At 40.6% G+C, this 12723-nt stretch overlaps 1 protein-coding gene across 2 annotated transcripts in view; it reads left to right on the top strand.

Moving 5' to 3' along the window:
• TRAPPC11 (trafficking protein particle complex subunit 11) overlaps positions 1–12723 on the top strand; it is a 52519-nt gene that overhangs the window by 25905 nt on the left and 13891 nt on the right. For both annotated transcript variants that reach the window (XM_075860201.1, XM_075860202.1), the window contains exons 12-20: positions 4510–4589; positions 4671–4749; positions 5205–5259; positions 5538–5683; positions 5835–5896; positions 5976–6108; positions 6234–6364; positions 10252–10407; positions 12531–12718. In XM_075860201.1, the coding sequence (XP_075716316.1) occupies positions 4510–4589; positions 4671–4749; positions 5205–5259; positions 5538–5683; positions 5835–5896; positions 5976–6108; positions 6234–6364; positions 10252–10407; positions 12531–12718 (1030 nt within the window). The remainder of the gene's footprint in view (positions 1–4509; positions 4590–4670; positions 4750–5204; positions 5260–5537; positions 5684–5834; positions 5897–5975; positions 6109–6233; positions 6365–10251; positions 10408–12530; positions 12719–12723) is intronic.

Genomic DNA, 12723 nt, shown 5'->3' with positions numbered 1-12723 from the left:
GGAGACCCAAAATCCTCTAGGTGCTCCTTTGCTTCTGAGGCCGATTCTTCAGTACAGTAGCACACACGGGCCATATGTGGGATATTTCCTAAAACTGTAGAATCTGGGCAATAAATATTGAGTTGCGTTTCTCTGGTAAAACTTTGTTTTGCAGGAATTAATTTTTAATCCATTTTTTTTTGTAACAAAAAAAAAATGAAATTGTAAATTTCACTTCTACTTTGGTTTAATTCCTGTGAAACGTCTAAAGGGTTAAAAAAAACTTTCTAAATGCTGTTTTAAATACTTTGAGGGGTGACGTTTTTAAAATGGGGTGACTTATTGGGGGTTTCTAATATATAAGGCCCTAAAAACCACTTCACAACTGAACTGGTCCCTGAAAAAATAGCCTTTTGAAATTCTTGAAAATGTGAGAAATTGCTGCTAAAGTTCTAAGCCTTGTAACGTCCTAGAAAATAAAAGGATGTTCAAAAAACAATGCCGATCTAAGGTAGACATATGGGGGATGTTAATTAGCAACAATTTTGTGTGGTATAACTGCTTTTCTTACCAGCAGATGATACATTTACATTTAGAAAAAAGCAAATTTTTGCAATTTTTCACAAAATGTTGGTGTTTTTCACAATTAAATACTAGATGTACCGAGCAAATTTTGCCAGTAACATAAAGTCCAATGTGTCACGAGAAAGCTTTCTCAGAATCGCTTGGATAGGTAAAAGCATTCCGGAGTTATTACCACATAAAGTGAAACCTGTCCGGTTTGAAAAATGAGGCTCTGTCAGGAAGGTCTAAAGTTGCAAAATATGGAAGGGGTTAAATGCTCACTAAACTAAATCACTTCCTTGAGGGTTGTAGTTTCCCAGCTAAATTTTAACTCTAAGGCCCTGTTCACACAGAGTTTTTTGCTGCGGTATTTGCTGCGGAAACCGCTGCAAAAAATGTCAGAAATTGACTCCCATTGATTTCAATGGGAGATGGAGGCGTTTTTTTTTACCGCGAGCAAAAAAAACTCTTGCGGGAAAAAGAAGCGACATGCCCTAAAAACCCCATTGAAACCAATGGGAGACGGAAATAATAATAATTTTTGCCGTGCTTTTGCTGCGTTTTTCGTCAGAAAAACGCTCGCGGTTATTCCATCTTTCGGTGGAAGAGATGGCTTAAAAAAAATTGCGCCAAAAAACACAGTGCGAACATACCCTAAATGGCGCTCCTTCCCTCCTGAGCCCTGTTGTGTGTCCAAACAGCTGTTTATCACAGCTGTTTATTAGTATTGTTGTACTCGGGAGAAACTGCTCTACAAATTTTGCATTTTCTCCTTTAGTTCTTGTAGAAATGAAAAAAAATTAGCTAAACCTACATTTTATTGAAAAAAATTTAGATTTTAATTTTCACGGCCTATCTCCAATAATTTCTGTAAAAAAACATGTGGGGTCATAATGCTCACTACACCCATAAATAGTTTCCTTGAGGGGTGTAGTTTGCAAAATGGGGTCACTTTTGGGTTGTTTCCTTTAAATATAATAAAATATATTCTAATAATAAGGCGGCCCCAAAATCCACTACGTGCTCCTTTGTTTCGGAGGCCGGTGTTTCAGTCCATTAGCACACTAGGGCCACAAGTGGGATATTTCTAAAAACTACAATCTGGGTAATAAATATTAAGGCCTCATGCACACGACCGTAGCCATGTGCACGGCTGTGATTTTCGGGTCAGCCGGCTGCGGAGTGTCAGCCGCGAGCCGCCAGCAAATCATGGGCCGTGCACATGGCCGCGGCCGTTATTTTCAATGAGCCTGGACTGCAGAACATGGCTGTAATAAGGCGTTCTTTCTGCTGTCCGGGCTCCTGTGCCATGCACGGACCATGGAAACCACGGTCGTGTGCATGGCCCCATAGAAATGAATGGGGCCCAATTCTCCCGTGGATTTTCGGGGGAATTGCGGCCGCAAAAGCACGTTCGTGTGCATGTGGCCTTAGTTGTGTTTCTCTGGTAAAACCTTCTGTGTTACAGGAAAAAATGGATTAAGTATACATTTTTGCAAAAAAAAATTACATTTGTAACTTTTACCTCTACTTTGCTTTAATTCTTGTGATATATATATATATATATAGGGTTAAGAAACTTTCTAAATGGTGTTTTGAATACTTTAAGGGGTGCAGTTTCTAAAATGGGGTGACCTATGGGGGATTGTATTGTATAGGCCCCTCAATGCCACTTCACAACTGAACTGGTTCCCGTAAAACTAGCCTTTTGAAATTTTCTTGAAAATATGAGAATTTCACACAGCTTGTTTTACGGCCCGAAAAACGGCTGAAAAATTGGAAGCAGAATGCCTCCAAACATCTGCCCATTGATTTCAATGGGAAAAACGGCGTTCTATTCCGATGGGGCATTTTTTACGCGGCCGTTTTGAAAAACAGCCGCGTAAAAAAACGCCCGTGAAAAAGAAGTGCATGTCACTTCTTGAGACATTTTTGGAGCCGTTTTTCATTGACTCTATAGAAAAACAGCTCCAAAAATGGCCGTAAAAAAACGCCACAAAATATTCGATTTTGCTTAAAAAAAACGGCTGAAAATCAGGAGCTGTTTTCCCTTGAAAACCTCTCCGTATTTTCAGACGTTTTTGGTTAAGCGTGTGAACATACCGTAAGACCCCCTTCCTGTTTAAGCTGACTGGCAGGAGTGTCATGAGTGTTCAAAGCTAGAAATCTCTCCGTGGCTGTTCCACAATCCTCCTCAGATGCTGCAACCTAGATCCGTGCCACCAAAAACTGCGTTCACATCATGTGATTGCAGCAGCCTCTGCACTGTTTCAAATAGGCAGCCTCTTGTGTGTGAGAAGGGTATGTCAATAGGACGAGGCAGAGAACGGGGCGCTCCAGCGTATTACTCTTTGTGATGTAGAAGTGCTGAAATGGTCTGTATGCACCTTTTTTGTCTTTTCTTTCTGTGGAGACGTTTATTTTTATTTTTCATTCTTTCTCCTCCACATGATGACTGTGTCTTGGACCGGCAATGCTGAGTCTTGAGGTGGTAAGAATTCCTCTGGCTGTGGTAGTAAGCTGGTGTTGTCTGTGATCCAGCGATAGTGGTGTATGTGGTCCTTTGCCTCTAGTTGTGGATCTGGGTGTGTGGTGTCCCAGAAATGGTGGCTGCTGTCAGGGGTTCTCATGATGAAGGGGGCAGTTTGCTCCCCTGAAACGTGTAGTGAATAAATACGTTTAAAGACATTGCAATAGAGTCTAATAAGCCCACCACCTCATTAAACAGTGTGCTGCCTTCTTCCACGCTAAAAGCATCGGCCCAACCCTGCTGCCGACCGATGCCATCACAATCCACCAGTGTGACAGCTGCCATCCTCATACAAACAAACAGCAGCATCTTGCCCTCTTACCATCAAGTTGGGTCCCCAGTCGCTTCCAGGAGCAGCCTTCTTCCAGGCACATTGAGTCTCCCGCCTGCCAGCCTATAAACAGACCCCTTACATCAACTACCATTTCTGGGACATAGCGAGCACAAATCCACAATTCTACTACCACAGCCAGAGGAATACTTATCAACACAAGATCCAGCATTGTCGGTCCAAGACAAAGACATAACGCGGAGGGGAAGGCACATAGTGAACGAAAAAATGAATAAACGTCTCCACACAAAGAAAAAGAAAGGTCCGTGCATACAGACTATTTTAGCATCACTACATCACAAAGTGTGATGTAGGAGTGCCCCATTCTCTGCTTTGCTTACTTTCCGGAACATCATACCTGTACCCACTAGGACCGCGGTTCGGTACTAGGAACATTAGTCTCAGGGTTGCAAAACCCAGTGTCAAAGCTCCGAATAGCACTACACAAGATGAGCATTATTTCTCAAGCGTGACGTCTAATCCAACCCTATTTACTCACACTGCGCTTTCCCATACAGCTGAAATAACGATATGCCAATGTATACTGACTGAAAAGGACACTGTTTTGACCCCTGTCTGGTAAATGGGTGCCTATGGTTACGTTTAATGTATACAACGGGAGCTTTTCCCGGCATATACGTTAAACGTAGTGCACAAAGCCAGAGCAAGACTAGTTTACATTCTCGCCCTGACAGACTGTGATCAGAGGACAATGCAGAAACACAGGCTGTCGTAAAATGGTCTACATCTGCAGAAATGTGATCTATATAAAACAAAGTGTTACCCTATTGTAAGGGCTCTGTGATTTTTAAAAAAAAAAACAAAACACCCAAGGTCTAAAGAAAATTCTGATGAACGATTTCCCTTAAAATGTAAGTTATGGGGTCTTTTTGGAAGATAGAATTTTCTTGGTTATGTTTAGTATACTCTCCGATCACTTGTACATGGAATGTTGGGAAGAATCACATTCTACGAGACACAAATGACTCCCTGATTTATATTCCGGAGTAACTGAAGAGTATTTGACATAAGTCCGCTGTAGTCCTGTTGCTGAAAACCATTAGTACTCCACACGTCATGAATACATTTTCTCTGTGTTATTCAGGTTTTGATCTTTCTGATCCAGAGAAGGAGAAGGCTGGTATACTAGCACTGCAGCAAAAGGAGAGAGATGTCATCCACTCGGTAATAAACATTTTTTGTTTTCTTTCTCTGATCATTGACCGCTTGGCAGTTTCTTAACTTATGTCCCTTTGTCTTGATTAGGAACTTATTATCAGCCTCCTCAGCAACGCCGTAGCTCAGTTCAAGAAGTACAAATGCCCACGAATGAAAAGCCACTTGAGTAAGTACCTTCAGAACCTTAAGAACAACCCAAATATCAAAAAGAAAAAGTATTTACTTAATCTTATGCTTACAGGTTTATTAAAACTGCCATTCATTCAACCTGTCAAAGTTAAAGGGAGGCTTTTTGTGAGGTTACTGTACTTCCATATGAAATCCGATCTCCTGTAGCAACAGATCTTGACGGTGTCCGGAAATTGACACAGCATTGCCCATTGGACTAAACTTTGATTCCCAGTTTACCTTCCATCAGAGGGGTAGTACGATCTAAATCTTTATTTAGTCAGCAATGCTCTGTCATGATGATTTGCTTTGATTTCTTGTTCGGTTTACCATGTCGTGTAGTTGGTGCAACTATCTGCCAGATACTAATACAGAGAATTCACATTTAAGCAAGTCCAATATATGTTCAGACCCGAGGAGATCTCATTTATTTTCTCTTTACTTCCATAACAGTGGTACAGATGGGTGAAGAATATTACTATGCAAAAGACTACACTAAGGCCTTGAAGTAAGTTCTGAACCTTTAGAGAAGATTTTTTGGTGTAATGATCAATATTAAGGTAATATACAATAGGGTAATTCTAGACTGCTAGCAGATACATAAACCGTAATTGCTACTAAAGCTGGAATTTCTAAATTGTGCCATGACTCTTCATAGTCATCATTATATGTATGTGGGGAAATCCACAGTAATATTTTTACTTAGCACGACCATATATTCGTATGGAATTGTATATCATGTTCCTGCTGTATACTGTTAAGCTTTATATCCATTTTGTTGCCTAGGTTGCTGGACTATGTCATGTGTGACTACCGCAGTGAGAGGTGGTGGACCCTACTCACCTCTATATTGAGTACAGCTCTGAAATGTTCTTATCTCATGGCACAACTGAAAGACTACATCGTGTACTCTCTGGAGCTGCTGGGAAGAGGTAAGCATGAAGCAAGACAATGATGGGTCTTCTGAAATAGCGGGATCAAACATTTCCAAACACAAAACACTTCATAACGCTCATTGAATCAGGGCCAGCCTTTCCTGTATGTGGCCAGCATAAGTCCATGTTTGCTTCATTTTCCAAACAGCATCAACATTAAAAGATGATCAGAAGTCCAGGATTGAAAAGAACTTAATAATGGTGTTAATGGTGAGTTTCCGACACTGTATATAGTGACTATTTTGTGTGTTGACTCGATAGTGATTATATTTTCTTCCATAATGTGCAGAACGAGAGTCCTGATCCAGAGCCAGACTGTGATGCATCCATGGTGAAATTGGCGCAACGGTTGTGGGCGGATAGGGTCTCCTTGGCGGGTAGTAATTTGTTTACCATTGAAGTACAAGACTTTGTTCCATTTGGTATGTGTGATGGTGTAAACTTCTGTATACTTTGCTACATTATTATATACTGCTCATTGTAAAGTCATGTTGTGACCTGAACCTTTCTGCGTATATATAATATATATTCTTTTTCATCTCTGCAGTACAATGCAAGGCCAAGTTTCTGGCACCAAGTTTTCATGTTGATACTCCTGTGGAGCTGAATGTTTATTTAAAAACGGATTGCCCACATCCAATCCGCTTCTCAAAGCTCTGTGTTGGATTCAGCAACCAGGTACCTTTTTAACCCTTTAACGACCCAGCCTTTTTAAGTTTTAGTTTTTCACTCCCCGCCTTCCAAGAGTCAGAACGGTTTTAATTTTCCTTCAGTAGAGCGGTGTGAGGGCTTATTTTTTGCAGGAGGAGTTGTAGTTTCTATCGACACCATTTAAAGCACCATATAATGCACCCCACAAAGAATTTTTTTCCCATTTCCCAGTACAATTGGAAAAAAATCTAAATTCCTCCATTGTGGTTTTGTTTTTACGGCTTTCAAAGTTCGGTAAAAACTACAATGTAACTTTATTCTGTGGCTTAATACGATTACGGTGATACCAAATTTATATAGTATTTTTGTTTTTTTTATATATTTTCCTCCTGTTACAAAGAATAAACTATTTGTTAAAAAAAAAAAGTGTTCTGTTCACCACATTCTGAGAGTCAGAACTTTTTTCTTTTTCTGTCGATTGAGCGGTGTGAGGGCTTCATTTTTGCGGGACAACCGTTTTTTGTTTTTTTTTACTGATACCATTTTTTGGTACATTATGATTTTTTGATCGCTTTTTATTACATTTATTTTAAGCGAGAAGGTGACCAAAAAACAACCTTTCTGGGGTTGTAACATTTTTATTTCTTACGTCGTTCACCGTGCAAGTTAAATAATGGTATATTGTAATAGTTTGGACTATTACGGACGCGGCGATACAATTTTTTTTTTCTTCTTCTTTTACATTGTGCTTGAGGAAAAATGGCAAAAGTTCTTGATCTTTATAATTTTTTTTTTATTTTTTTATTTTTTTTTACACCTGAAAAATGTATTTGACTTTTTTTTACACTTTCTATCAGTCGATCGCTGGTACAATACACTGCAATACTAATGTAGAGGCAAGCAGAACTAAGGGCCTTTATTAGGCCCCAGGGGCTGCTATGATAACCATCGGCGCCCCCCGATCGTGCTGCGGGGGGGCCGTTGGGCTGTCGGAGTTAAGCAGCCAGCTGCGATGTATAGAGCGGGATCAGCATGTGAGCCCGCTCCAAACCTCACCCCCCCCCCCCCCGCTCCATGATGTGTATTTTCGTCATAGGTCGGGAAAGGGTTAAAAGTTATTTTCAGCTGTTTAACCACTTAAAGACAATCAGCGGCAGGAGCAGGCTATTATACACAGCCAGACTCATGCCACAACTGCAGGAATAGTCAGAGAACTCAGATTCAGACCGTTTAACCCCTTAGATGCCGCGGTCAATAGTGACTGCAGCATCTAAGGTGTTTGACAGAGGGAGTTCCCTCTGTCACCCCATCGACACATCTGCGTTGCGGTCGCATGCCGCCAATGGGTTTCCATGGCAGCCGGGGGCCCAGTAAAGGCCCTCAGGTCTGCCATCAGCATCTGCCTATTAGGCCATGCCAGAGACATTGCGTAATAGATTGCCTGTCAGTTTTACACCGACAGACAATAATGCTTTGGTATACGAAGTATGCCAAAGCATAATCTCTGCTATCAGAAGATCGCATTGTGAAGTCCGCTACCTATTGGGGCAAAAAAATAGAATTAAAAACATTTAAATAAAGATTATGGAAAAAAAATTACAGATAAAATAAAACAACTTTTTCCATTAAAAAGTGGTTTTATTTAGTAAAAAATATGGTCGATCGTAACGACTTGAACAATAAAGTTAACACATTAATTAAACCGCCGGGTGAACAGTGTACAAAAAAAGCCAAAATTCCTTCTTTTTTTTTTCCATTCTTCCTCAATAAAATCCAATAAAACGTAATCAATAAATCCCATGTACCACAAAATAGTACCAAAAAGTACACATTGTCCCGCAAAAAACAAGCCCTTATATAGCTACATCGACGGAAAAAATTAAAAATTAAAAAAAAAACGGTTTTTAGTGTGCAAACGTAGTAAAACAAAAAAAAACTATACATGTTTAGTATCGCCGCAATCGTACCCACCCATAAGGGTAACATGAACAGTGTCAATTTAAAACGCAAAAAACAATGCTGGAATTCCTGTTCTTTTTTTCAATTCCTTCCCAAAAAAGTTAATAAAAGTTAAAGAACTTTTCCACTCCCGGACAACTGATGACCTATCCACAGGGTAGGTCATCAGTATATAATCGGTCATATCAGACACTCGGACCCCGCACCGATCAGCCGTTCCGGAAGCAGATGGCACCGACCGCTGCATAGCGGCCGTGCAGCAGAACTGCAGGTCTGCTCCTATTCACTTGAATAAGAGCAGGGCTTTAGCTCGGCCGTTATTCTATGACCGGAGACATCTGCTTCCGACAATATCGTCCGGTGCCCGGCTGCAGCTGTCACCTTGCCTCCCAAATGAAATGGAATAAAAAGTTAGCAAAAATTCACGTGTACCCAAGCTACTACAGCTTGCCCCGCAAAAAAAAAGTCCTCACACCACTGCATCGATGGAAAAAATATATGGGTCTCAGAATAAGATGACACAAAACAAATGTATTTATTTTTTGCAAATCTTTTTATTTTTTCTTCTATTTAAAAGTATTTTTTATTTTATTTTGTTCTAAAGATGCACTATATACATTTTTGTATCGCTGTAATCGTATTGACTGCAGAATAAAGTTAACATGTCATTTTTAACGCTGGGTGAATGCCGTAAAAACTAAACCCTAAAAACAATGGAAGTATCACAGTTTCATGCAGTTTCCGAGTACATTATATGGTACGTTGAATGGGACCATTAAAAACTACAACTCGTCCCACAAAAAGCAATCGCTCATACGACTATATTGATGGAAAAACAAGAAAGTTATGACTTTTGAAAGGCGGGGAGGGAATAAAAGAAAATGGGGGAAAAAAAAGAAAATGAAAAAAGGAAAGATGGCTGCAGCTGCAAGGGGGGGGGGGGGGTAAAGGGGTTTTCTACCAAAGGCTTTTATGGCATGTCCAGTAGGTATGGATGGTGGAGAAGTGGTCACTCTTCATGTCTCATTCACTGAGCATTCACTGAGCAGCAGCGTTCTCCATGGGACCAGTGCTCTTAAAATCTTAATTGGAAAAACCCCTTTAAATTCCACCCTTTATCAAATTATAGCTTGTTGCTTGTGTCCCATATGCTGACTATAAACTGTGGTAAATGTCTATCCATAGATTGCTGACTGAAGTCAATCTCTGGGAAATCTAAATTCTATGCATATGCCTTGCTCGGTATTTGAATGTAGTAGGAACGATTTGTCTATTTTAGAATGGCACACGTTTTATATAGCAGAGGGACGAACGCACGTTCCACTAACGGCCATTCCTTCCTACTCCCCCATACGCGTACAGGACTCTCCAAGCAATGAGGAGAGAGGAACAAACAATAGGAGATTTTTAAATCCAACATGTCCGATCCTTCTGTCCTCCAACATCTGCCTTTGTATTGGGTTGCCCGGACTCTCTCCCAAATAAGATAGTCAACCAGTCCCACCGATCTCGGCATGTTTAGCCAACTGACATCTGATGTGTATTGGCACCTTAATAATACATTATGCAATGACACTGTAAATTATGCCCATATATGTTAGGAGCAACACATTTAAAGAGTAACTGCGCTTTCTGCAAACTTTTGATATGTCATAGAGACTTATCAAAAGTTTGGATCGATGGGGATCCCGGTGCTGAAACCCCCTCCACTGTTGCTGAAACAGAGGTGCAGAATCGCTCAGCTGAGCGCCATAAACCTTTAGCTGTGACCTGTGCTCCCTGTCAAGCTGAAGATCGCTCACATAAATATTCTATGTTTTTATGACATCTGTCAAAAGTTGGCAGAAAGTGCAGAGACTCTTAAATTATTTAAAACAATTCAATTATAGTTAATGAGCATATAATATTGTTATTATCCGTATACCATACATATATGTTGCCTTTTCTTTGGCAAGGAATACAACCAGTACTGTGTAGTGGAAGAACAGTACCAATCCAGTGATATACTAGAGCAGTCAGCACAAGGAACCATGTGCCTGGTGCCTGGTAAGACCAGAAAGTTCACATTCAAGTTTGTTGCCAAAACTGAAGATGTTGGTAAGAAGATTGAGGTGAGTGGAAAAATTGTAACCGGTATCTCCATGCGAAATACTAAAAACGCACTACTACTGATGTTGATGAGACATAATTATCAGATATACATGAATTATACTGCAGTTAGGCTATGTTCACACAGTTTTTGACGCGGAAACCGTGCCGCAAAACTCCAAAAACGGCCCGGAAATGATTTCAATGGGAGGCGGAGACGTCTTTTTCTCGCGAGCGGTAAAACCTATCTTCGGGCGTTTACGCCTCTGACCTACCATTGACATTAATGGGAGGCAGAGAGAGCGCGAAAAACGCAGCGAAAATCGGCGTGCAGGGAGAGGAAAATCTGCCTCAAACTTCCAAATGGAATTTTGAGGCAGAAATTCCGCCTGCAAAATACCCCGTGTGAACATCGCCTTACTGCTATTGAATTGTATAATGTTTGTAATAAACTTTATATTTATTAAATATCAAGTTTAAAGTAAACAAATTAAGAATTGTATCATAAGGTAGCAAACATTAGCACTTTAACGGCAATAATAAAAGTAAAGTTATCGGACCACAGCCTATTTTTCTGTAATAACAAATAAAATAGTTAAAGAAAACCTTTCACCTCCCCCATACATGTGCAGCATGTAATAGGCAGGGCTGCACAAACCATGGGGCACTTTACATTTTTTTTTCTACCTCCCTCCGTTATTTAGATATCGGTACCGTTATATTTTTTGCGTCCGATATTTAAATAACCCCCTGAACAGTCAACCGGGCGAGTACTGGCAAGGGGGCGTGTTACTATGGCTGTGACACTGTCCAATCAGATATGGACCGTGCCACAGCAATAGCGAGCAGAGAAAGTGTACGCTCTCTCACTCTTCAGCTTTGAAGATCAGTCTTTTCACCCGAACTGGCAAGGGGACGTGTCACTGCTATGGGCAGTGTAAGAGCTGGGGAGCGCTTGCACTGTCCGTAGCAGAGACACGCCCCCTTGCCAGTTCGGCGGACAATACAAGACTGATCTCTCACAAGAGCTGAGAGCTCGCTCTCCTCTCCCCAGCTCTTACACAGAGAGCGTGCACTTTCTCTGTTCGCTCTTGCTGTGGCACTGTCCATATCTGATTGGACAGTGTCACAGTCATAGTAACACGCCCCGTTGCCAGTACACGCCCCGTTGACTGTTCAGGGGGTTATTTAAATATCGGGCACCAAATATAACGCACCGATATCTAAATAACGGAGGGAGGTAGAAAAAAATGTAAAGTGCCCCATGGTTTGTGCAGCCCTGCCCATTACATGCTGCACTCAGCTGCACATGTATGGAGAGGTGAAAGGTTCTCTTTAAAGGGCTGCTCTACACCTAGGGGGCATAATCTGACGTGGAACATTTAGGAGGATGGTTTTCCTGATATATTTAATAAATTTGGTATCATAACATAAGATTGCAGTCAGGCAAACACAATCTTGTGTGATAACTTGATACCCTGGATATATAGTGGCTTGATATTTTCTATTTATACCATTTATAGACTATGTAGATAGATAAATGGATCATTAGGTTTGGATATAGATGGCTTGTTCCAAGCCTTTATTTTGATATTGTAGTATCTAGACTTGGTTTGAATTAGCTAAACTACCCCTGAGTGATAATAGTTAAAAAAATTAATTCCTACTCCGATATACATGGTTAAATTGTTATGTTTGTCATATATTTTCCTTTCAAAACCTCAGGGATGTACTCACATTGAAGGGCAAGGGGGTACTATCTTCTGACTATCTTACTTTCTCCGAGCACTGGGTTCGTAAAATAATTGGTGTAGAGCCATCTTACAGTAATTGGTGACTACTACCTGCTGCTACCTGATTATAGACCTACATGTGTATGACTGGTAGTGGCAGTGGTTTTTACCTATTAAAAATAGACCACCACATATTAGAAGGGTTAGATCTTGCCTAGATTTATTTTTAGAATATTGGTAGTGCTACATGTGCTGTAGTATGTTTGTTAGTTAGTTAGTTAGTTAGTTAGTTAACTATTAACACATAGATTTGAGGTCTTATGTTAAATGGCTGAAGAATAAGCTCCTATATGCATCATTGTTATGAATTTGACCTAAAGAAAAGTGATAAAGAATGTTTTTCCACTATTCAGATAACATCAGTGGATCTAATCCTGGGCAGTGAGACAGGCCGCTGTGTCATTCTGAACTGGAGAGGTGGTGGTGGAGATGCGGCCTCAACTCAGGAAGCCATCCAGGCAGCTCGCTCCTTTAAACGCAGACCAAAGCTACATGATACTGAAGTGCACTGGGATAGTATCATAATTCAGGCCAGCACCATGTAAG

This window comes from Rhinoderma darwinii, chromosome 1, assembly GCF_050947455.1.
Source record: "Rhinoderma darwinii isolate aRhiDar2 chromosome 1, aRhiDar2.hap1, whole genome shotgun sequence".
Classification (NCBI taxonomy): Eukaryota; Metazoa; Chordata; class Amphibia; order Anura; family Rhinodermatidae; genus Rhinoderma; species Rhinoderma darwinii.
Note: the sequence above shows the minus strand (reverse complement) of the source record. Positions and strands in the feature narration are given on the sequence as shown.